Source organism: Pteropus alecto, unplaced genomic scaffold (genome assembly GCF_000325575.1).
Source record: "Pteropus alecto unplaced genomic scaffold, ASM32557v1 scaffold400, whole genome shotgun sequence".
Lineage (NCBI taxonomy): Eukaryota > Metazoa > Chordata > Mammalia > Chiroptera > Pteropodidae > Pteropus > Pteropus alecto.
The window spans coordinates 461862-484624 of NW_006430045.1; the positions used below are offsets into that span (position 1 = coordinate 461862).

Genomic DNA, 22763 nt, shown 5'->3' on the forward strand with positions numbered 1-22763 from the left:
TATGAGATCTCGCTGCATTAAGGGGCTTTAGAGGGTGTCCAGCATGTCTCCATCTTAACACAGGAAACAAGGCCCATATTAGAATTACCCGCGCGCGACCCTCTCCTGGCCGCTTCCGCCGCTGCCCGCTGCGCACCGCCCTCCCGCCTGAGGACCTGCGGGTGCCCGCGGCGGCGCCTGACGGGAGTGGGGTCCCGGAGCGTCCTTCCGTCCTGTGCCCGCAGCCGGCGCCCTTCTCCCGAGCGTGGTCTGGGGCGGGCAAAACGCCCTCCGGATTAGTGTCGCGCAGGGTGGCGGCTGCACACACAGGCGGTGCAAGACCGCCCGCGCTAGGACCCGCCGGCCCGGAAACGCTTGCTGTCACAAAGGGGGCAACACGTGGGGGCGACGCGTGGGCGCAGACGGCCAGGGCAGCCCGGAGAACCGCCCACTGTCTCGGCCACCTGACTCCTCGGTCCCAGCCGCCAGGTCGGTCCAGCTTCGGCCGGCGCCCGGCTGTGAGGTGGACGCCCGAACTCCGTCTGATCACCTCCCTCCAGTACGTACATGCGCCTCTAACCCGCGTCCTAGCAGACACCGCGGGGCTCCTCTGAACTTGCCACTGTCCCCGAGTCCCCCACTGTCGCTTCCACTCCAAGAGCCGGACCCTCGGCTCTTGAGGCCCAATTAGACCTTCCAGCCCTGGGAGGCCTCGCGCACCTGCGGTAGAGGAGACCCATGAGAGTCTCCTTAACTCAAATAAAATCCCCCTGGTCCCTCAGTCTTCCCGGTCTCTTTCTCCCTAGGTCTTTTCCACCTGGTTCGGACGCCTGCATAATCATGTCCATCCTCTACGTCTCCCCTCACCCCGATGCCTTCCCCAGCCTCCGAGCCCTCATAGCTGCGCGCTACGGGGAGGCTGGGGAGGGGCCGGGGTGGGGAGGGGCCCACCCCCGCATCTGTCTCCAGCCGCCTCCGACGAGCAGGACTCCCTTTCCCCCACCACGTCTGCCCGCCCTGGAGCAGGGGCCCGGTGGGCTCTGGGTGTGGGGGGCTACAGCTGTGGCCCAGCTGCTGTGGCCAGCAGGTCTGGGGGGCCCTGGGGGCAGCCGGGCAGCTGTCCTCGTCCAACAGTGGGTTAGTTACGCAGACACGGAGCTAATACCAGCTGCCTGTGGGGCAACGCTGCCCGCCTTGGGACTCCGCAGCTCTGTCCAGGACCCCCAGGCGAGTGGGAAGAAGAGAGGGAGGGGGATATGTAGAAGAAGAAAGCAAGAATAGGAATGGATAATGAGACAGGAAGATAGCGTGTCAAATGTGGAAAGAGATTAATCAAATCCCAGTTTGCCACCTGGTATGGTAACCTCTCAGCCTTGGTCTTTCTGTGCCAATGAAAGGTTTAGTTTTCATGTTGAGGAACTTGTGGAGAACAAGTTGAGAAGATCAAAAAATGGGTGCAGAGTGCGTAGTCTAGCGCCAGGCACTTTGAAGTCTCTGAGTAAAAGTTTGATGAGTCTGAAACTGATGATAGAGATAACTGTGAATAAGGCTTGGTAAAGGAGAGAGGAGGAGAGGCAGGTAGGGCCAGGAGAGGAGATGATATGGGAGGAGATGAAGGAGAAATGAAATAAGGAGGAGGAAGATAACCACACCAGATTACAACTAAGTCCTTCCAGAGTGGCTTGTGCCTTAGGGTCATTATTGCACTGCTTCCTTGCAGAATATTGAGCACACAGCGGATACTTAGTATTTCATTCATTCATGAACAAATGAATGAATGGATGGATGGAATATGTGACTTAGACCCTGGCTTGCTCCCCAATGTCCCAATTACCCTATCTAAAATAGAACACACACACACACACACTTCTCTATAATTCCTTGTCTGCCTCAGCCTGATTTGTTTTTCTTCATAGCATTTAAGAAAAATAGGGTAATGCATTTATATATTAGCTCATTTATTGTTTCCCCCATTAGAATGTAAACTCCACCAGGTCAGAGGCTGCATCTATTCATGTTCTTTTCATTCCGTAGAGAAGTACCTGGCATATAGTAGGTGCTTAATAAATGTGTTGCCTCATGTAGTCTTTAACTTCCTGTGCTTAATATATTGCATCTGACACATAGTAAGTGTTGAGTAGGAATTTTCTGAATGGAAGGAAAGTCTTTATGACTATTTCAGTGAAGATGAAACTGGCCTCAGGGGTGATCTGTGGGAGTGAAGGAGGCCAAGCCTTGTCTCATACTCCTCTTTCCTGCTAGGCTGCACTGGGGGCCCTGGGAAGAGCTCTGAGCCCCTTGGAAGAGTGGCTTCGGCTACACACCTACCTGGCTGGGGAGGCCCCCACTCTGGCTGACCTGGCGGCTGTCACAGCTTTGCTGCTGCCTTTCCGATATGTGAGTCAGTAGGGCCTAGAGAAGAGTGAGGGCAGCTCGCTTCACTGTACGGTAACTAAGGATAGTCCATTTCGTTTCCTCATCCCAGGTCCTGGACCCCTCTGCCCGCCGGATCTGGGGTAATGTCACTCGCTGGTTTATCACATGTGTCCAGCAGCCAGAATTCCGGGCTGTACTGGGAGAGGTGGTTCTGTACTCAGGGGCCAGGCATCTTTCCCAACAGCCAGGTGAGGAAGGGGTAGGAGGGGATGAGTTCCTTGGGGTCTCCCATGCAGCTTACTTTCTGTTTTCTCTTCAAAATGGCAGAATCACTGGGGCAGGGGCCTCTGGGAGGGTAAGGTGGGAAGTCAGCATGGGGGAGCCCTTGGGCAGCTGAAATAGCTCATTTGAGATATATCAGTGTTCACGGAGGGCTCCCAGTGGGCTAAGTCTGCATTTCTGTGCCTCTCACCAGGCCCTGAGGTCACTGCACCCCCAAAGACAGCCGGCCAACTCAAGAAAGAAGCAAAGAAACGGGAGAAGCTACAGAAATTTCAACAGAAGCAGAAGATCCAACAGCAGCAGCCACCCCTAGGGGAGGTGAGAGGCTAAGGGTAGAAGTGGAAGGGAGGTTGGTACCATTATGGGGTGGCTAATATCTGCACCTATATTCTTTCCCGCCCAAGCAGAAGAAACCAAAATCAGAGAAGAGGGAGAAACGGGATCCTGGAGTCATTACCTATGACCTTCCAACCCCACCTGGGGAAAAGAAAGGTACTAGGAAAGGGAAGGGACCCTTCACCTCTACTGTCTTCAGCTGCTGCTGCTTCTGTTTTTACCCCTTCCTGCTTTGTACTTGTTCCCACTGCTTTGCTTGTGAAGATCTGCAGAGCCTCCCAATGCCTGTCCTGTGACATGAACAAAAGAGGCCCAGGTCCTTCTCTGCTGGCCCATCGTCCCCTTCCCAGCTGTTCCCAGCCTCTACACAGACCCCTCCCTTTCTTTCTCCCAGATGTCAGTGGCACCATGCCTGACTCCTATAGCCCTCAGTATGTGGAGGCGGCCTGGTACCCTTGGTGGGAGCAGCAGGGTTTCTTCAAGCCAGAGTATGGAGTGAGTGTGCACGGCCACCCAGACCTGGAGGGGAGGAGGTGGGAAAGGGCAGGGGTGAAGAACACATTGCCCAGGAGGGGACTGGGAGAGGTGGCTTGAGGCCTTAGCTCATGCCTGTCCTCCCTCCCCCATAGCGTTCCAGCGTGTCAGCACCAAATCCCCGGGGCATCTTCATGATGTGCATCCCACCCCCCAATGTGACAGGCTCCCTGCACCTGGGCCATGCGCTCACCAACGCCATCCAGGACTCCCTGACCCGATGGTGAGCTTCTGTCCTCTCCAACTGGTTCCCTCTGCTTTCTCTTGCCTTACTGGAACCCTCTGGCCTCTCTCCTTCCATATTGGCCCTCAGCTCTGCCCTCTGGTGGTGCTACACTTCTCTCTGCCTCATTCCCATCTGATCACTTTGAATCTTCCCCTAGGTAAGTAACCAACACTCCCACTTGGCAGACTCCCTTCTCTCCATTCTCTTGCTACTGGAAATAACATTACTTGAATCAAACAAGAAATATGTGAAATATTCTTGTTATAAGGAATTGAAAGCTTCAAGTCTCCTCAACCACTCCTCCAGACCTATTCCATCCCCAAAACTGTGGATTTTTCTAGATCTTTCCTGTCTATTACATGTACATGTACCCATAGAAATTTATAGTTTTCTTTTTGAGTGGGTTTTTCTTCTATTCTTTAACATAAAGAGCTCATACCATAAAGAGCCCAAACATTATTCTTCAACTTTCTTCTTACACGTAACAGTTTATTTTAAAGATCTATCCTTATTCGTAGACTGACTTCATCATTCGCTTTCATTGCTCTGTAGTATTCTGTAGTGTGACCATACTGTAATGGAGTCATTTTATATTAATGGCTCCTAATTTTCTCTGTTGAAAACCTTGCTGGAATGCATATTCCTGCACATGCTTTCCCAAGCACATGTGGAAGGATTTCTCTGGTGGAACTACCAGGAAGTAGAACTGCTAGGTTGGAGGGACATGCCTTTATTAAGTACAAATAGAAGCTGCCAAGTTGCCCTACAAAACAACTTCGACGATTTATATCTCCATGACTTGCATGTGAGAGTATTTGTTTTCCCGTGCTCTTGCCAACTCTGGACATTCTCGGTCTTCATTTTGCCAATCTGATGGGCAAAAAAAAATGGCACCTCTGTAATTTCTAATCGTCGGTGAGGCTCTACCTCTTCATGTTTCTGGGCCAGTCTGATTTCCCCTTATGTGGATTATCTGTATGTACCTACCCTATGCCCATCTTTCTACTGATTCTTTGTTGTTGTTGTTTCTTTTTAAATTGGTTTATTGGAAGATTCTTTACATATTCTTTACATATTCTGGGTATTGGCTTTTCGTTTGTTATATGTTGTAAATGTCCCCATTGTTAATATTTTAATTAGTTAACAAATAGAAAGTCTAATATTAATATTCCAGGTGACAAATTTCTTAAACTTTTAAAACAACTTTTTGTCTTTGGAAACCAGGGTTATTTATCATGTTTTAAATTTTGAGATGTTTTCTTATTGTCTTACTTACTAAATTAATTTGGTCAAAAAATACTTACAGGACATCACTATGTGCCAGCTCTGGGCACTGGGGGTATTATGTGAGATTAAGCATTTTGAAAGGAATTGAGAGCTGGAAAAACAGTTGTATTAAATACTCATAATATGTAATGGCCAACTTATTTACATGAGAATAGAATTAACATCTCATATTAAACTCAGGGTAGCAACATTTTTTTTATGAACATGATTTAAATAAAATATTAGAGACTCCCATTACTTAAATGGAATAGATTTATATCAGTATTTTTAAGTCAAAAATAGCATGTGCAATACAGCCTTAAATATCTTTAGCAATAAGACATTATAAAAATGAAATAAAAGTGAGTCGTATATTTTTTCTTTCTCCAGCAGAGTACGTTGCTTTTTTACAGATACCCATGACATTGATTTATTTTTTGCTAATTTTATATGATCCCCAAGAGATACTTTTAATGAAAAAATATTTTAATATTCCTTTCTTATGCTTCACTTCTTTAATAGTAGTATCTAACAACATCTTGAAGTTCAGAAAATGGTCATATGCATGTGAGATATAAGCAACATTTCTGAGTATCAGTTATCTGTGAGAGTACAGAATTGCTACAATCCCTGTTCCCAAGGAGATCTGAACATAATGGGTGGGGATAAATGGACTATAAAGTAATGACTGTAATACAATTGGATGAGTCTTTGAAAATAACAGGTTATTACAGTGTTATTGTGTTTCTATGGTAATTTCCTTTCCCTTACTTTAATGCACCTAGTATTTCTACAGGGGCACAAAAAGGTTCCTGAGAGTTTAATGCTTCATGCCAGCCACGTAAGCCTAGGGCTTCAGAGTAAACCGCATGCATGTACTTCTATCAATATGGTCAGTGCAGACCCATGATTTCACTCTCTCTAATTCATTTCTTGATTCATTCTCTAAAACATTACTAGCTTCCAATTATTTTCTTGAAAATGGTCTATCACTTAACTTCACTAAGAGGTGTTGATCTGAGGTTTTACGGTTTGCTCTAGTCAGTTCATCAATGTTCGTAGACTTCGAGATGGTGTCTCGTACCTCAGAGTAATACACATGTCCACCTGTGTTATTGTCTTTTTTTTCTTTGAAACTATATCATTTTCTAAGGCTTTTCTCATATGTTGAGTTTTTTATGTTGAGTCTTATATGTTGAGTTCTTTAATCTGACTAGAATTTATTTTTGTGAACATCAGGAAGCAGGGAGATTTTTTCCCAACTAAGTAGCTAGTTGTCCCAAACAAATTTTTTGAATAATTTTTCCTTTTCCTACTGATACAAGGTGCCACCCCTGATAAATACTAACTTGGCTTGGATTTGTTTCGTCACATTTTTGTTCTCTTAGTCTGTAACTTTGTTCCTATGTCATACTTCATGCTTTAATAATCATAGCTTTTCTCATTTGTTCTGCTATCTAGTTGGGCAAGAGCCTTCTCTTGGTTGTCTTTGTACTTCTCCCTCTGAATGTAATTTCAGAATTGAGGGTCCTTCTCCACCACACCTTTCTTTCCCTACCCTGAAGCCCCTTCTTCCTTTAGTGCCAGACTTTACTAGCCCACTCACCTCCAGTGCTCCGTGCTCCTCCCACAGGCACCGCATGCGTGGCGAGACGACCCTGTGGAACCCTGGCTGTGACCATGCGGGCATTGCCACCCAGGTGGTGGTGGAGAAGAAGCTGTGGCGAGAGCAGGGCCGAAATCGGCATGATTTGGGCCGTGAGGCCTTTCTACGGGAGGTCTGGAAGTGGAAGGAGGAGTAAGTGTGCAGCAGCCCTGCTTCCCTGTCCCCTGTCCAGATAAGACCTCTGTCACCTGAGACCCTGGCTGCAGGGTCAGACCCTCTTAAAGAGGCTGAGGGTCAGTGGCCTTAGGACCCAGGTCAATTTCAGAGGATGAGTGAGCCCCACACTGCCCCATTAGCCACCCGCTGTCTCCCTCTAGCCCAGGCCTAAGTGCTGATCCTGCCTGTCTATCCACTTCCAGAAAAGGTGACCGGATTTACCACCAGTTGAAGAAGCTCGGCAGTTCCTTGGACTGGGATAGAGCCTGTTTCACCATGGACCCTGTGAGTATGAGGGGTGTCAGTGCTGGGGCAGGAGGGGGAGGCTCCCCAGAGTGGGACACCCACTGACAAGAAATGTGCTGTGCCCTCCCCCAGGAGGTGAACTCACTTATAGGAAACCACTAAGGGCTCGGCTGCAAACGCCATTTCTCGCCCCATGTCGTGGCCCTTTGTGTTCTCTATCATCCACTCTGAGAGCTCACATTCCTCCAGGTGGCACATGATGGAGCCTCACCATGGAGCCTGAACTCCCAGGATTCTCTGCACTGGCACCTGTCCCTAGCTGAGTGGCTTCCCTGCCAGCTCCAGTATCACCAGGCTTATTGACTGTCCTTATGTTCCCATAGTCCCTTCACCCGCTAAGGGAAAGTATTTCTTCCTCCCAACCCTTAAAGGGGTTTAGGTGCAGGGCAGTGGGACTCTGGACAGGCCAGTATCACTGGACCTTGCTACCTTAGAAAGTCTGCCTGGGCACCTCGACACCTAGCCCCATGTCTAACTACCCTGCACCACCCTAGAAATTGTCAGCAGCTGTGATAGAGGCCTTCGTCCAGCTTCATGAGGAAGGAGTCATCTACCGCAGTACCCGCCTTGTCAACTGGTCCTGCACTCTCAACTCTGCCATCTCCGATATTGAGGTGTGCTCCTGCCCTTGGCTCTTTCCAGCTCCACCCCTAGCCCTAGTCCCTGGGCCACTTTTCCTGATACCCATTTCACAGGTGGATAAGAAGGAGCTGACAGGTCGCACCCTGCTCTCTGTGCCTGGCTACAAGGAGAAGGTGGAGTTTGGGGTCCTCGTTTCTTTTGCCTACAAGGTCCAAGGCTCAGGTAGGAGCTGGGGCACCAGGATCCTGAGCTGGATGGCATGGGGTGTGGGGAGCGGCCAGCACTAAGATCACAAGGTCTCTTGTCACCCTAGAGAGCAATGAGGAGGTGGTGGTGGCAACAACACGGATTGAGACAATGCTGGGAGATGTGGCCGTAGCTGTACACCCCAAAGATCCCAGATACCAGGTGCAGCAAGGGTGCTACCCATAGTTGGGGGAAGAATGCCGGCTGAAAAGGAGCCCTCACGTTATGTGGGAGGATGGGCACTTAGCCCCCAGCTAAGGAGAGAAAAATTGGATTAGAAGCTCATCTCAGGCCTCCTTTCTAGCTCCGAAGAGGGAATTTGGGTGTTGGGACAGTCAGGATCCTAGGTAGGAATGAGTTAGGCCCAGCCCTTCATGTATTTTTGAGGTCTCCTTCTGTTCCCAGCACCTGAAGGGGAAGATCTTGATCCACCCATTCCTGTCTCGGAGCCTCCCCATCATCTTTGATGATTTTGTGGACATGGAGTTTGGCACAGGTGAGCGAAGGACTGTCCTGTGGGAGAGGAAAGAACCCATGAGGCACAAGCTGCCATCCATCTTTCCTCTTAAGCAAAAGAAAATAAACTTCCCGCAAAGAGGCAGGGTTTGGGCTGGTTCTCAGGGGACTATCTTAGGTGGTCTGGGAGCTGCATCCTTCAGCAAAAAGGGGTGCATGTGGGTGGGAAGGGACGCCAATGAGTACCTTGTGGTCCTGGCACCCACACGTATACCCTAGGTGCGGTGAAGATCACCCCTGCACATGACCAGAATGACTATGAGGTTGGGCAGAGGCATGGGCTGGAGGCCATCAGCATCATGGACTCCCGAGGGGCCCTCATCAATGTGCCCTTGCCTTTCCTGGTGAGACTGCCTGGGTATGGGGGTCACTTCTGGAGACAATAGGGTACCTAGGCACGGCCACAATGAAGCCTATCTTCCACCCAGGGCCTACCCAGGTTTGAGGCCAGGAAGGCAGTGTTGGCGGCACTGAAGGAGCAGGGACTGTTCCGTGGTATTGAGGACAACCCCATGGTGGTGCCACTTTGCAAGTGAGGTTTGGGGCCAGAGAAGGGGGAGGAGGGGCTCCTCAGTGTGCTCACCACCCAGCCTCCTCACCCATGTGTACCTGCAGCCGGTCCAAGGATGTGGTAGAGCCTCTACTGCGGCCACAGTGGTATGTGCGCTGTGGGGAGATGGCCCAGGCCGCCAGTGCTGCTGTGACTCGGGGCGACCTTCGAATCCTGCCTGAGACCCATCAGCGGACTTGGCATGCCTGGATGGACAACATCCGGTATGTCAGGCCTCCCCATGTGGGGAGGGTGACTGGTGGGGCTGAGCCAGGTACAAGCCAGGACAACTACTCCCTTCTCTCTACCATTTGCAGGGACTGGTGCATCTCCCGGCAGCTGTGGTGGGGCCATCGCATCCCAGCCTACTTTATCACTGTCAACGACCCAACCATACCCCCAGGGGAGGTGAGAACTGGGCCAGAACTTGATACTGGTGCACTAGGGGATCTGTGGGTTTGTTGGATCCTTTTTGGGGAGGGGCAGGGTCAAGACGAGGCAGGGGCACCCCCTTGTGTACTCACTCTACCTATGGCAGGACCCTGATGGGCGGTACTGGGTGAGTGGGCGCAGCGAGGCCGAGGCCCGTGAGAAGGCAGCCAAGGAATTTGGAGTGTCCCCTGACAAGATCATTCTCCAGCAAGGCAAGGTGGGGACTTGGGGGTGGGGGGCAGAGCTGGGGCTCTGATCCATACCTCTGTCCCTTTTGACCTCTATCATTTGGATTCCCTCAGATGAAGATGTATTGGATACCTGGTTCTCCTCTGGCCTCTTCCCCTTCTCCATCCTGGGCTGGCCCAACCAGGTACATTTTGGAGACTAGTCAAGACGGGGGTGGGGATAGGGATCTTGGAGGCGTATGCTTGGCTCCCCATCATGCCCTGCTCTGCCCCCAGTCAGAAGACCTGAGTGTGTTCTACCCGGGGACGCTGCTGGAGACGGGCCATGACATCCTCTTCTTTTGGGTGGCCAGGATGGTCATGCTTGGCCTGAAGCTCACTGGCAGGCTGCCCTTCAGAGAGGTGAGAAGCCTGCTGAGACCTCTCCCACAGTCTCTCAACCCTCAGTCACCCTTCTGTACCACAGGTCAGGCTCAGCATGGATGGGACACAGGGCAGGGCCCATGGATAGCTATTGGTGGGCTTTGGGGGACTGAAAGCCAGCCTGGAATCCCCACTCAGTGATTCTGTGCCTGGGCTTCCCAGAGGAGGGAGAGCCTCTAAGTCACCTAAAGGTGCTGAATGGGCTGGCAGGGACATGGAGGGGCCTGAGGTTCAAAGTGAGGCATCCAGAAGCAGAGCCTTGGGGGTGCAATGGAGTCTGAGTGGGAAGACGTAGTTTCACAGGCTCTTTGTTTCTTCCCCACCTCATAGGTCTACCTTCATGCCATCGTGCGAGATGCGCATGGCCGGAAAATGAGCAAGTCTCTGGGCAATGTCATTGACCCTCTGGATGTTATCCACGGAGTCTCCCTGCAGGTAGGGGTGCTGGGCCAGGCTGGGAAGGGCTGTGGGGCTTCGGCCACGGCCCCTGGCCACTCACTCCCACCTCACCCTCAGGGCCTCCACGACCAGTTACTGAACAGTAACCTGGATCCCAGCGAGGTGGAGAAGGCTAAAGAAGGGCAGGTACAGAGGGTGGGCCTGGGCTAGAGTGTGGGCAGAAGGAAGGTGGGACTGGCAGAGGACTCCCGCTCCGACTCCCCCCTGCAGAAGGCGGACTTCCCGGCAGGGATTCCCGAGTGTGGCACTGATGCCCTCCGGTTTGGACTGTGCGCCTACACGTCCCAGGGTACGGGTAGCCCCCAAATCTCTCAGCCCCATTTTTCCTCCTTCCCTAAGGCCCGTCCCTCTCCTCCTCTGCCCTGGGTGAGGGTTGGAAGGGAGGTGGTGAGGACGCACACTTCATTTGCACCCAGGTCGTGACATCAACCTGGATGTGAACCGGATACTGGGATACCGCCACTTCTGCAACAAGCTTTGGAATGCCACCAAGTTTGCCCTCCGTGGTCTGGGGAAGGGTTTTGTGCCCTCAGCCACCTCCGAGGTGAGGACCTGGTAGGCCTGAGGTGGGCAGCACCTACACAGGCTATACGCCTGCCACTCTGGCCTCAGGCACAACCCATGCTGTGTCAGAGTTGCAGCCACTGACTCAGGCCCAGCCCTTTCCCTTGAGGAGCCTCCATGTAGGAGGTAGGGGGACAGAGAAAGCCCAGGGAAAGCCCAGGGCATTGGGGTCCTCCCCCAAGATACAGGGCACATGATGGCTTCAGACTCATCAGGCTCCTTCCTCTGTGGGGTTCTGGCTCCCTCCCCCTGGCTGATCTGTCCACTCTCCCTAAGCCTGGAGGCCATGAGAGCCTGGTAGACCGCTGGATCCGCAGTCGGCTGACTGAGGCCGTGAGGCTCAGCAACCAAGGTTTCCAGGCCTACGACTTCCCAGCTATCACCACCGCCCAGTACAGCTTCTGGCTGTATGAACTCTGTGATGTCTACCTGGTGAGGAGGAGCTGAGTGGGGTGGGGCAGCCGAGCCCTGGGCCTCCCTTTTCCAATGGTGGGCCATGAGACCTGAGCCAGCCTGTCCCCCTCCCAGTTGTCACAGGCACAGTGAGGGCTGGAGGCTAGATCTTTTCCAGCCCTGAGCCCTGTGCTTCCCTGTTTCCTAGGAGTGCCTGAAGCCCGTGCTGAATGGGGTGGACCAGGCAGCCACAGAGTGCGCCTGCCAAACCCTCTATACCTGTCTGGATGTTGGCCTGCGGCTGCTCTCACCTTTCATGCCATTTGTGACCGAGGAGCTATTCCAGAGGCTGCCCCGGCGGATGCCACAAGCACCCCCTAGCCTCTGTGTCACCCCCTACCCAGAGCCTTCGGAGGTATGGGGTTTGGCCTGGAGGGGGACTCCAGTCTGAACCCCCAGCCCTCTTTACCCCCTCCTCTATCCCACAGTGCTCCTGGAAGGACACTGAGGCAGAAGCTGCCATTGAGCTGGCCCTGAGCATCACGCGAGCCGTGCGTTCCCTGCGTGCTGACTACAACCTCATCCGGATCCGACCCGACTGTGAGCCTCAGGCCCCCATATGCACCCAGTCCCAGTTTCCCCTCATCCCACTCGGCAGCCCCATATCTACCCTGTGCCACTGTTCCTTAGTCCACTCTCCAGTATGGCTGCCTCTTTTCCTGTCTTCTTGGGGCCAGGCCTCACCTTCCTCCCTCCTCTGGCAGGTTTCCTGGAAGTGGCTGACGAGGCCACAGGTGCCCTGGCATCAGCAGTGTCAGGCTACGTGCAGGTGCTGGCCAGCGCAGGTGTGGTAGCTGTCCTGGCCCTGGGGGCTCCCGCACCCCAGGGCTGTGCTATGGCCCTGGCCTCTGACCGCTGCTCCGTCCACCTGCAGCTGCAGGGGCTGGTGGACCCGGCCCGGGAGCTAGGCAAGCTGCAGGCCAAACGTGGTGAGGCGCAGCGGCAGGCCCAGCGTCTGCGGGAACGCCGCTCCACCATGAGCTACCCAGTCAAGGTGCCCCTCAAAGTCCAGGAGGCAGATGAAGCCAAGGTGTGTTATATACATGGGTATTTCCTTCCCCATCTTCCACATCTTAAACATGGTCCTACAGCTGCACTCGTTTCAGCCCAGGGAGTCCCATGGGGGAGCACAGAGCCCAGGCCCTTTGAGCAGGTGGGAAACAGCTGGGGTAGGGGCATAGCCGAAGCCACACGGCAAGGTGCAGATGGAGGCAGACCTAGAGCTAGGTACCCTGTCCCACAGCCAGACCCCTCACGCCCCACCTGGTGCCTGGAACATGGCATCCCATGTGCCTGGGGCTCAGCATGGACCACATGCAGACAGGGTGCCCTTCAGGGCAGGAGCAAGGGGTCAACCACACCTAGGGATGGACTCAGAGAGAAACAGCAGAAGAGGCTGAGTAGGGTTACTCACTTGATTCTCCCAGTAGCCCTATCTCAGCATGAAGTTTTACTCTTAACATTTTACAAATGAAGGCTAAATGCCTGCCTGTGTATGTAATCTCTGGGTTTGGCTCCCCAGGTGGGGCTGGGGTTGGGCTGCTGGATGTGGTACCTGGGCTCTGAGGCTCCTTTGTCTTTGGAGACTGACCACTCTGGGAAAAGACAAGATCCAAGGGTCCAATGATGATGGAGGAGAAGCGGAGTGCCAGTGGGGAGGCTGCTGAGAATTTGGGGGTCTGGTCCAGCCAAGCACACACAGTTCCCTAACTAATCCCTGCCTGTGGTCCTTACCTGCCTTTCCAACTCTGATCCCCTCTTGGGCCTGGATCCTCACCACCCCATATTACACTTGCAGCTCCGACAAACAGAAGCAGAGCTCAGGAAGATGGACGAGGCTATCACCCTTTTTCAGAAGATGGTGTGATACACCAGCTCCAACCCACAGTGGTCTACCATGGGACTGGCAGCAATAAATATTTTGCCACAAAACCATATCTTGTCTGTATGTGTAGGTGGGGCTGGGGAAGCGATGCTGAGGGACTGGGTTCCTGAATCTTCAGAGGAAGCCAGTATGAACGATGGGAAGGCTGCAGGAGGTGCCTGTTCCTGGTGGGCAGAAGTGCATCTTTCTGAGTCCTTGACAACAAGCCAGGCCTGAGTCACACTGTGCTGCTGGCTCACTTCCTCCTTTTGACTCTACTCATCTCCGTACTGCAGCCAAGGGAGGCCCACCGTGGTTTTGGCTGCTGCTTGTGGCTTGGGCGACATGAGCTCAGGGGCCAGGAGCTGTAGTCCTGCCCCAACCCTGCTGGGCCTCTGTCCTCCCCCAAGTGTGAGTCTGGCTCAGGTTAATTATAACTGACCTAAGTCCCCTGTGACACCACACCAGGCAGCCCTGCAGTCGTGCCTAGAGACCCAGCTACCAGATAGCGGGGACTTCCTGTGCATGGAGGGTGTCAGACTGAGTGGGGAGGAGTACCCTGGGGGAGGAGTCTTAGACCCCTCCTGCAGCTATATGTCCCTATTGGCCTGATAAGGCCCTCAGATTGGGTGACTGGGGAAAGGGCAGGAAGCTGGACTGGATCAGGTGAGGTGCTTGAGGCAAAGCAAAAGGAACCCAGGCAGGTGTCCATGAGACACGGCCTGCCCTGGGATCACCATTCTTTCCTTGAGAGCCTTCTGTCCCCCAGGTCCGTGTCTCAGCTATGATCCCCAGTGACATGCCCCTATCCCACCTGGGCCCCACAGTGCTACTGCTGCTGTTACCCTCTGCATCTGCCTTCTTTCCCAACATCTGGAGCCTCCTGGCTGTCCCTAGCTCCATCACCCACCAGGACCATAGCGAGGAGGCGGCTCTCAATGTCACTCTGCAGCTTTTCCTGGAGCAGACGCCCCCCAGGTCACCCCTCCCTTCATCTTAAGGACTTCTTGGTAAGCGTCCCAGCTGGATTCCTCCATTTCTTGGGACTTCTACTCTTTGACGGCCTTCCTTGCCAAGAGAAGGGGCCCCCCTTTCTCTTCCCATTTCTACCCCCTGCAGCAACAACACCAAGAGCCTTGGTCCTGATTGATATAGGAGTCTCCCCTCCTTAAGAGGGTCCAGGATTACCCCTCCTTTGTAAGGCCAGAACCCTCAATTCCTTCCACACTCAGCCTTGAGTGCCAGTTGCTGAGGAAACGTGTACAATGGCCCAATCCGAGGGGCTTTCCTAGAGCCTCTGTACACACCCACTCTCCCAGGGTCACACCCTTCCCGCGGATGACCTCTTTGCCTACTTTGGACCTGGATCTCCTTCCTGGTGGTTCCGAGCAGCCTTAGATGAGGTGTCTCGTGCCAATGAAGCCCAGGACTTTTTGCCAAATGACTTGCAGTTTGATGCTTAGAGGCCAGGCCAGGGACATATACTCCTGGTAGGGGCTCTGCAGGAAACCTTGGTGGCGGCCAGAGCCTTTGACCACACCCTGGCTTGCCAGCACTTCAGGGCTGCACTTCATGCTTTGCAGGTGATAACAGAGTTTAGAAAATGGTCAGCGGAGTCTTCACTGACAGTCTTCCAGTTTCCCAGATGGTGCCTTCTTAACCATGTCTCCTTTGCTCTAGAAGGAATTGGGGTACTGTTTGCCAAGACCCTGAGGCTACTCCCTAGTCCCCACCTCTAAACTGGCAGCGCTTCCTGTGGGAACAGCTGGAAAGCCATTTAGCCTGCAGAGTAGTGAGGGCGAGAGAGGAAGGTGCCAAGGTCAGAAGGGTGGGCCTGGTTGGCCACTGAAAGACCCGAGATTGGACTCTGAGTGCGATGGGAAGAAACACTAGGAGACTCCCACCTCAGTAAAGCTCTGGTCTAGGCATTGGGGAGAGAGCAGTGGAGGGGCCTTGGGGTATTGGACATGAGTAGTGAGGGTGGGAGAAGGTTTTCCGGGTGGGGAACTTGAAGGAGTGGTGAGTTAGGGCTGGAGATTGTGAAAACAGACTAGTGCTTTGTTCCCCTTCTCCTCCTTTCCCTGGAATCAGGATTTCTACAGTCACAGCAACTGGGTGGAACTGGGAAAGCAGCAACCACACTCTCATCTCCTCTGGCCAAAGCAAGAACTCAGAAGACTGGCACAAAGTATGGCGGTGATCCCAGTGATTAGGGGGGAGCTCACAGAACCATCTCTTTTCAGCCCACCCAGCCACCATGTCACATCCCACGGTCACATAGGATGTGATGTCATCTCTGGAATGACCTGTGAAGTCTCCCAGTTTAACTAAAGGCCAGGTCAGTTAGGTGGCTTCCCTAAGGTCATACAGGGAAAGACAGAGCCAGGACCAGGTCTGCAGACCTCAGCTGAGTTCTCTGTCTTTCACTTGACTTCCCTCTGCCCACCCACTGGATCACACAGGGCTTTCTCTCACAGTCTTCAACCTTCCAACTGAACAATGACCCAGAAGCTACCTCCTGTCCATTACAAATTCACTTCCTGTCCATAGCTCACAGAGGGCATAATCCCCATAGGATTGATCTCTACATTGCTGGTTTTTCTAGCACAGTCTGTCTCAAATACTCAGTCTCACTACCAGCCCATGAACTCCAGGTTTTAGTTCAGAAAGCCTAGAAAGGTACTATGAAGGCTACCTATGAGCTTTCACCTTATCCCAACTGGGAGGAAAAGCTGAAAAAGCTTGGGGTAGACAGGAATAAGTGTTGGGAGCTGTAGAATCTTGGGTTCTGGACCTCTGCCTTCTCTTCTCAGTGGAAATTCCTGCCTGCTCTGATTGTGAGTTGAGCTGCCCCAGTAATTTGCTGAGCTTTACAGTCCTCACCTCTGGCTACTTTGGAACTCATCCCTCCAAGCCTCCAGATAGCAGACAGGAAAGCCCCCAGAAGTAATAGGAGAAAGTCACTTCCTTTCCTCTGCCCCTGACCCCAGGGATCTCAGTCCTCTAAGCCCCTTGCCCCACTTGCTGTAAAAAGGAGAGGATGTTGAGTTGGGGTTGGTGGATGAAGGCCCACTGAGGTGGCCATGATTTGTGTGTGTGTGAGAGGGCTCAAGGGATCCATTATGTTCTGTGTAACTGAACCCTCCAGATTTACCCGGGATTTTCCTTCCATGAAATGTCATCACCTACTTCTGATCCTTTGTTAAGCAGTGAGAGGGTCAGGCCAGGTCAGAAAGGACCACATTTGCTTAGGAGGCAGAGGTTGTTTTTTTTTTTTACTTCCTCCCTCCAGATCCCTTTTCCTAACCCAGGGAAATGTAACCATGGGGCTGTTTTGACCAGAGCAGCTCCCAGCCACCACAGGGAGGCATCAACAAGCATAGTACATCCCCAGGCTTCTCCTCCGCCACCACATGCTGCACCTCTAGGCTGCAAAACTGGCCCTTCTGGCCTCCCTCAGGCCTTCAGCCTCCTGCAAAGCTGCCTGGGAGACAGAGATCTCTCCAGGTGAGTGGCCTCCTAGAGATGGGGCTCCCTAAGGGGTAAGTGCTCCTGGGGGAGCTAAGAAACCCAGGGCTGGGAACAAATGTGCCAAACCTTCACTGTTTCACTGGGCTACTCCCCAGGCTGCTGGACATCACCCCAGCCTCCAGCCTGAGCTTCATCATGGACACCATGGGTAGTATGGGTGAGAAGATCAACACTGCAAAAATCTAGGCTCGCCACATTGTGCAATAGCGACGGGGCAGCCCCATGGAGCCCATCCACTATGTCCTGGTGCCTTTCCATGACCCAGGTAACTGAGGTCTGGCTGGGATAGTGAAGGGAGGAAAAGCCCAGGGCAAAGGGTTAATGACACTGGTGGGGCAATGGGCCTCATGGCAGTTCCTATGATCCTTGAGCGAGCCTTTCCTGGGTATCTGTGTGCATACAGAAAACAATCAGTCACTTCTTCCTCTGCTTCTAAAATGGCAGCACTTTACATATGAGTTTAATCATGATCCATGCTTAGGCAGGTGGCCTCTGCTTTCTTAGGCTTTAGTACTAATAAGTGATTTTCAATGCTCTTCATTTCCAGTAGACAGAGATTGAGATGCAGTTGAGGCATTGGTGGGTCTAGGTCTCTGTGAAGTATCTGAAACAGATAGTTACATGGTACTCCTTTCCCCGCTATATGGAAGTCAGACAATCTGGCCTGCATCGACCAGTCTTACTGTGTGTCCTTAGGCTGGTCATCTAACCTCTTTGCCTAATTTCATCATCTATAAAATGTGTCACTAGTTGCCTTATCCTGCCTATCTCCCAGGTTTGAAATGATCATCAAATAAAATGCTTGTAGGACTGAGAATTCCCTAAGGCCAGGGTTTGAGTCATATTTGCCTACATAAACCTCATAGTAGCTCACATTAATAGGGGCTTATCACATATTTGATGAAGATATGAATAAATGAATAATTAAGAATTTAGTCACTTATGTGTCAAAGCGCTATATTTACATTTACAAAATCGACTCCTTCAGTCCTCCCAATAACCCTCTGATGTAAGTACTATTAATTCTCTGGCTTTTCTGGTGAGAAAACTGAAGCCCCAGTGGATTTTTTATACTTATATGCATACCCAAAAAGGTCCACTCAGAACCACAGGAAGTGATGCCATTTTGTTAAGGAAATGAGGTCCCTGCTCTGCCCTACCTATATAAATATAAGGGAATGTTGTTATTTCAATACTTGTCCAACCCAAGAGCACAGCGGGCCTCTTGACTGGGTAAGAATGAGGGGAGCCCTCTCCTTACTCATCTCAACCTTCTTTTCTCCTCCCTAGGGTTTGGGCTCATCTTTACAACCAGTGACCCTGACAGCTTCTGGCAACAATTCAATAAGATCCATACCTTGGGAGGTGGAGATGAGCCTGAGATGTACCTGTCAGCCCTGGAGGTCTGCCCTGCCCCCCACTTCTTCTCCTCTCCTTTATAGGCCCCACCTCCAAGGGGAGCGCTAAAGCCTTCCTGGAACCATTACCACCTTCAGAGCTCTGTTCTACTAGCTTCACTCCAGGGTTCCATATTGCCTTCTACCCATTTCCCCATTGCCACCATTTTTAATATCAGTCCTTTCCCCCCGTATTTCTGGCCCTGCTGCACACACCTCCACTCCCAGACATCTTCGTCTTCACTGATGCCTCCCCCAAGGATGCCTTTCACACCAACCAGGTGGAATCCCTGACTCGGGAGCAGCGCTGCAGAGTGAGCATAGCTGGTGGGAGACCCAAAGTTAGCCAACCAGGGATGCAGGAGATGCTATGACAACAATTTCATAATAAGATTCATACCACACTATGGTGGTTGAACCAGGCTTGGCATGGGGTGGGAAAATTGAACGTTTCCTGATCCCTTTAACAACACTAAAGAGGGGGAGGCCCTACCCTTAATGATACTGAATTTATATTTAAACCTGCCCCTGAAAAACCATCTGAAGAATTGGAAATCTAGCTGACAACATCTGCTATGTGGATGTCACATGGTGACAGTTACAACTACTAACTGAAGGCCGGGGGGTTGTGTCATTGGGAGATGCTGTGCAGCAGCCAGATGGTAGACGGAGACCTTACCACTAATCATGAGCTTTGTGGAAAGCTGGAGCACAGGAGACCCTCACGTACAATAGTAAGGACACCTTACTATTGCACTAGGACACCTCAATCACTGGCTTCTCTTCTGGGCACCTAGGACACCTCAATTACTGGCTTCTCTTCTGGACACAGGTAACATTCCTGGTGACCATCAAAGGGTCAGGGCTGAGCTTAGCGTGAGGTCTTGTCCCATTTGCGTTTTGAGCCATATGAAGTGGTGGTCCTAGCCTCAGGAGGAGAGGTGATCTTCACCAAAGATCAGCACATTTGAGATGTGGCGGATATTATTGGGGACAGCATAGCTGACCTGGTAAGCGTAAGGGATAGAGGGACCAATGCTTTCAGCTTAGAACAGAAGGGATGGGTGACACTGCATTTCTCTTTCTCATAGGAGAAAGGGAATGGCTCCCATTGCTGTGTTGCCAGAAAGGTGTCAGAAGAGTGGGAAAGGAAGTTTCTCTCCCTCTGAGATCCATGGCTACCCACTTTCAACACTGCTCCTTCCGTATTAGTACTGTCCCCTTCCCCCCAATCTTGGGCTCGAATTTTCTGTCCTTGGAGCTACCACAGGAAGTCCTGCCATATTTTAAGGAGGGGAGAAGAAATGATTGACTCATCCTTAATCCCTTGCTTGCAACTTTGTCCCTGACCATGACTTCATTCCTGGTCCTATGCCCCTCTCTCACTGGCATCCCTTCTCCAGCTGTGATTTAGTTTCTTTCTGTCTCCACCTTTCTCCTTTGCTCTCACCTCATTTCATGCCTTATCTTGTCCCCATATTTTGGTCCTACCCATCCCGCAAGGTGCTCCTTCCCCTGGAACCTCCTGTTGTGGTGCCTGGGAAGCCACTTGTATTCAATGTGGATGGACTGCTCCAGAGAGTCACAATCCAGATCCACAGGGAGGTCAGCAGCTCCCAGATCAGGAACCCTGAAGGTACTTCCATATGCATCTCAAGGCATAGGGAAGAATGGAGAATGAGTGGTGATGTACTAAGGGAAAATAATTGTTTTATGTGACAATCTCTTGTTCCCCACCCCCACCCAGGGGTCTCCCAGGGCCAGGAGGCAGGCCAGGGGCCTCTAGGTCACACTCGCTGCTTTGGGTAGTTCTGGATGGTGACAATGAATGACCCCCCATAGACAGGGACCTGAGAGATCCAGGTCACAGCCAAGGGCAACCCCCAGGTGAGAGTGCAAGGTAAGGAGGGAGATATTCCTGGGAAAGGAAGGAGACAGGAGCTCAAAGAGCAATGTCACTTACATTCATTCAGGAAGGTCTCTGCCTTCACCTCCCTCAGCCCAGATCTCCCTGGACTTCCTCTTCTACTTTGGGTCTCCCATGAAGGATGGCCTCCACCTTGGCCTCTATCCCCTGACTCAGCCAGTTTCAGGTACATCTCCCCCCCAGACTTGTTCATTAATTTTATATTTATAAAATTATATGTATATTTAACTTTCTACTGAGTTATAATTTATATATAATAACATGCACTAAACTGAAGTGTACAGCTCGATGGGTTTCATATAATACACCTATGGAGCCTTCACTCAGTTAAAAATTCAGAACATTTCCAGCATCCCAGAATGCCCTCCTGACCCTCCCCCAGCGGTAACCCCTATTCTGAAAGCCATTCATTCTTTTCTCTCAGTCTCAGAATCTCATGCAGACCACTGTTCTCCCCGCCCCTCCATGTCCCAGGTCTCCAGACCCAGCTTCTGGTAGAAGTGACAGCGCTAGGCTCCAGAGGTAACCCTCGAGATCCTCTGCTGCATTTCTCCTACGTCGTCTTTGGAGGGTTCCCGGAGGGTGCCGAGCTGGACCGGGTGCCTTTGGAGCTCAAGGGACCCCGGGAGCGAGGCCTCCTCGCTGCCGCGCTTCCGTCCACGCTTCTGTCCGCTGTCGGACCCTTCTCTCTGGAACTGATTGGCCAGCACGGAGAGGGATTGAGGCCTACACCAGGCGGCCCTCCAGACCTGCATTGTGGTCCCTGTCTTTCTGGAGGTGAGACGCTATGGGAAGGTGCGGCTGCGGCTAGGGAGACCTGGGGAGGCTCCTCCCCTGACCTGCCCTCCTCTGCAGCTCAGTGGTCCCCCGGGTTTCGTGGCGCCCCAGGTTTCCTGGCCCCGGGCAGCAAGGCCCTGCTCAGCCTCGCCAGCTTTTTAGCCCTCAGGATCTCGATCTTAAGGCATCTGCCAACTCCAGCTTCGCTCTCACCCCAACCTCTCCAGGTGAAGCCACTGAGTCCTCTTTCTGGCCCCACATTGCAGTTCTCGGGGAGAGGGTATGTAGTACTCACTTTCTAAGCCCCACCTCTGGCCCCTCCCTATTGGCCCTCAGATTCTGCTACCCCCCACCCCAGCACTTGGTCGGTCCCTTGAATCTCAGCTCTTCGGAGCCTGGAACTTCAGCCAGATCTCTGTACCCACTGGACAGGGTTCGCCTGAAACAGAATGAGTCTGCCTGGGGGCGCCTATGGCTGGAGGTCCCAGACTCAGCCATCCCAGACTCCGCGGTGATGGTGACTGTGACTGCGACCGCGATGGGTCGAGAAGCCAGCTCAATGCCACCTACCCACGCCTTCCTCCGGCTCCTAGTGCTGGCCTGGCCCCACAGGTGAGGCACCCCCACTTTTAGTTGCAGGGTAGACAGGGCAAGGAGAGGCTTAATTTGGGTGCAGACACCCTAACAGTCTCTCTTCTCCCCAAGACCAGCTTGTTGTCCTTGCCCATTCATTTGGCCCCGTTTTCACCACAGCCAGCCCCGCCTTTCTTCCCTCCTCTTCCGTGACTCCCGCAGGGATTGGGGAAGGGCTGGCAGGCAAACCTTGGTGGGGCACAGTTGAAGGTGTGCTGTTCCTCCTAGGCCTGGCCTTCTGGTGACAACAGCTCCTAGAAGGATGGGTCTTTAGCGCTATTTTCTTTTTCATTTTTCAATTAGAGTTGACATTTAATATTATATTAGTTTCAGATATACAGCATAGTTAGACATATTTATATAATTTACGAAGTGATCTCCCTCATTAGTCTAGTATCCACTTGGCACTATACATAGTTATTACAATATTATTGACTCTATTCCCTATGCTGTACTTTATAACTCCTCCAGAGCAGTTTTCAATCTTGCCCTATTAGAAGGTAACATGGGCCTCAGGACCTTACCTACCTCTCCTGGCTGGGCTGCAGGTTTTCCTTCTCGTGCACTTGTCCCTTCTCTTTTCTTAGCGAGATTGGGATAGAGGGCAATAGATTCTCCCACAGTGCACTTTCCCTAACCCTCGTAGGAACCAAACTAAAGACTTATTTTTGGAGAAAGTTGCTTTCTATTTCTCTGTATCATCTTTATTCCATTACCTGTTCTTGCCCTCCCAAGCTCAGGTAGAGGGAGAGATGTATGGGGAAAAGAGGAAGGTTGAGAGTGGGGTAGGAAGTGTTATTTATAGAATTGTTTTTATTTGAAATTCTAAAGAAGCTTCTATTTTATTTTTGTATTTAAAATTGAAGGACAGTTTCAATAAACATGTCTTCTCCCCAGAGGGCTTTCAAAGAAAGATCATTTATAAGTGTAAGATACCAAGAAGATAAAATGAAAGTTTTCAAGAGCAGAGAAGAAACTTTACACCAAGATGTTTGGGCTCCAGTTGACCCACCTCCTGGAGCTATTTAGCTGTTGAGTTGATTAGGCAGAATAAGGAGGCTGGGGGTTCTGACTCAACCTCCTCTGTCACCAAC

At 51.9% G+C, this 22763-nt stretch overlaps 2 protein-coding genes across 5 annotated transcripts; both read left to right on the plus strand.

Annotated features, from left to right (window-relative positions):
• The first annotated feature begins 195 nt into the window (after nucleotides 1–195).
• VARS (valyl-tRNA synthetase) lies at nucleotides 196–13472 on the plus strand. Of its 4 annotated transcripts, none has more exons than XM_006904640.3 (30): nucleotides 196–538; nucleotides 786–1206; nucleotides 2242–2376; nucleotides 2465–2603; nucleotides 2831–2955; nucleotides 3042–3129; nucleotides 3368–3468; nucleotides 3603–3730; nucleotides 6633–6797; nucleotides 7025–7106; nucleotides 7622–7741; nucleotides 7823–7931; nucleotides 8023–8117; nucleotides 8361–8451; nucleotides 8691–8815; nucleotides 8900–9003; nucleotides 9087–9245; nucleotides 9339–9429; nucleotides 9560–9665; nucleotides 9756–9826; nucleotides 9918–10043; nucleotides 10395–10499; nucleotides 10581–10649; nucleotides 10734–10812; nucleotides 10940–11067; nucleotides 11364–11519; nucleotides 11689–11895; nucleotides 11969–12080; nucleotides 12245–12570; nucleotides 13339–13472. In XM_006904640.3, exons 2-30 carry the CDS (start codon nucleotides 820–822, stop codon nucleotides 13405–13407), a joined length of 3798 nt encoding a protein of 1265 aa, XP_006904702.1. In that variant the 5' UTR covers nucleotides 196–538; nucleotides 786–819; the 3' UTR covers nucleotides 13408–13472. The 4 variants fall into 4 exon arrangements, 3 of the variants coding, with proteins under 3 accessions (XP_006904702.1, XP_006904703.1, XP_024901672.1); XR_003045928.1 differs by having other exon boundaries at nucleotides 197–538; nucleotides 12415–12570; XM_006904641.3 differs by having other exon boundaries at nucleotides 197–538; nucleotides 3045–3129.
• A 118-nt stretch (nucleotides 13473–13590) lies between these two features.
• VWA7 (von Willebrand factor A domain containing 7) lies at nucleotides 13591–21914 on the plus strand. Its single transcript, XM_015588733.2, is given in 22 exon segments — nucleotides 13591–14374; nucleotides 14376–14414; nucleotides 14724–14987; nucleotides 15496–15592; nucleotides 16218–16320; nucleotides 16711–16733; nucleotides 16736–16809; nucleotides 16812–16857; nucleotides 16860–16911; nucleotides 17031–17200; nucleotides 18226–18338; nucleotides 18512–18646; nucleotides 19165–19181; nucleotides 19183–19342; nucleotides 19836–19968; nucleotides 20080–20232; nucleotides 20333–20425; nucleotides 20734–20984; nucleotides 20986–21054; nucleotides 21238–21263; nucleotides 21373–21648; nucleotides 21725–21914. Coding segments are annotated over 22 exon segments (2670 nt in total). The 5' UTR covers nucleotides 13591–14188.
• Nucleotides 21915–22763: the final 849 nt, after the last annotated feature.

Bases quoted from the DNA above. Each gene is read 5' to 3' on its own strand.
- VARS (XM_006904640.3), top strand. From the start codon at position 820: ATGTCCATCCTCTACGTCTCCCCTCACCCCGATGCCTTCCCCAGCCTC. The intron at 3,731-6,632 runs GTGAGCTTCTGT...CTCCTCCCACAG, and splicing joins CAGGACTCCCTGACCCGATG to GCACCGCATGCGTGGCGAGA. The intron at 7,932-8,022 runs GTAGGAGCTGGG...TTGTCACCCTAG, and splicing joins CTACAAGGTCCAAGGCTCAG to AGAGCAATGAGGAGGTGGTG.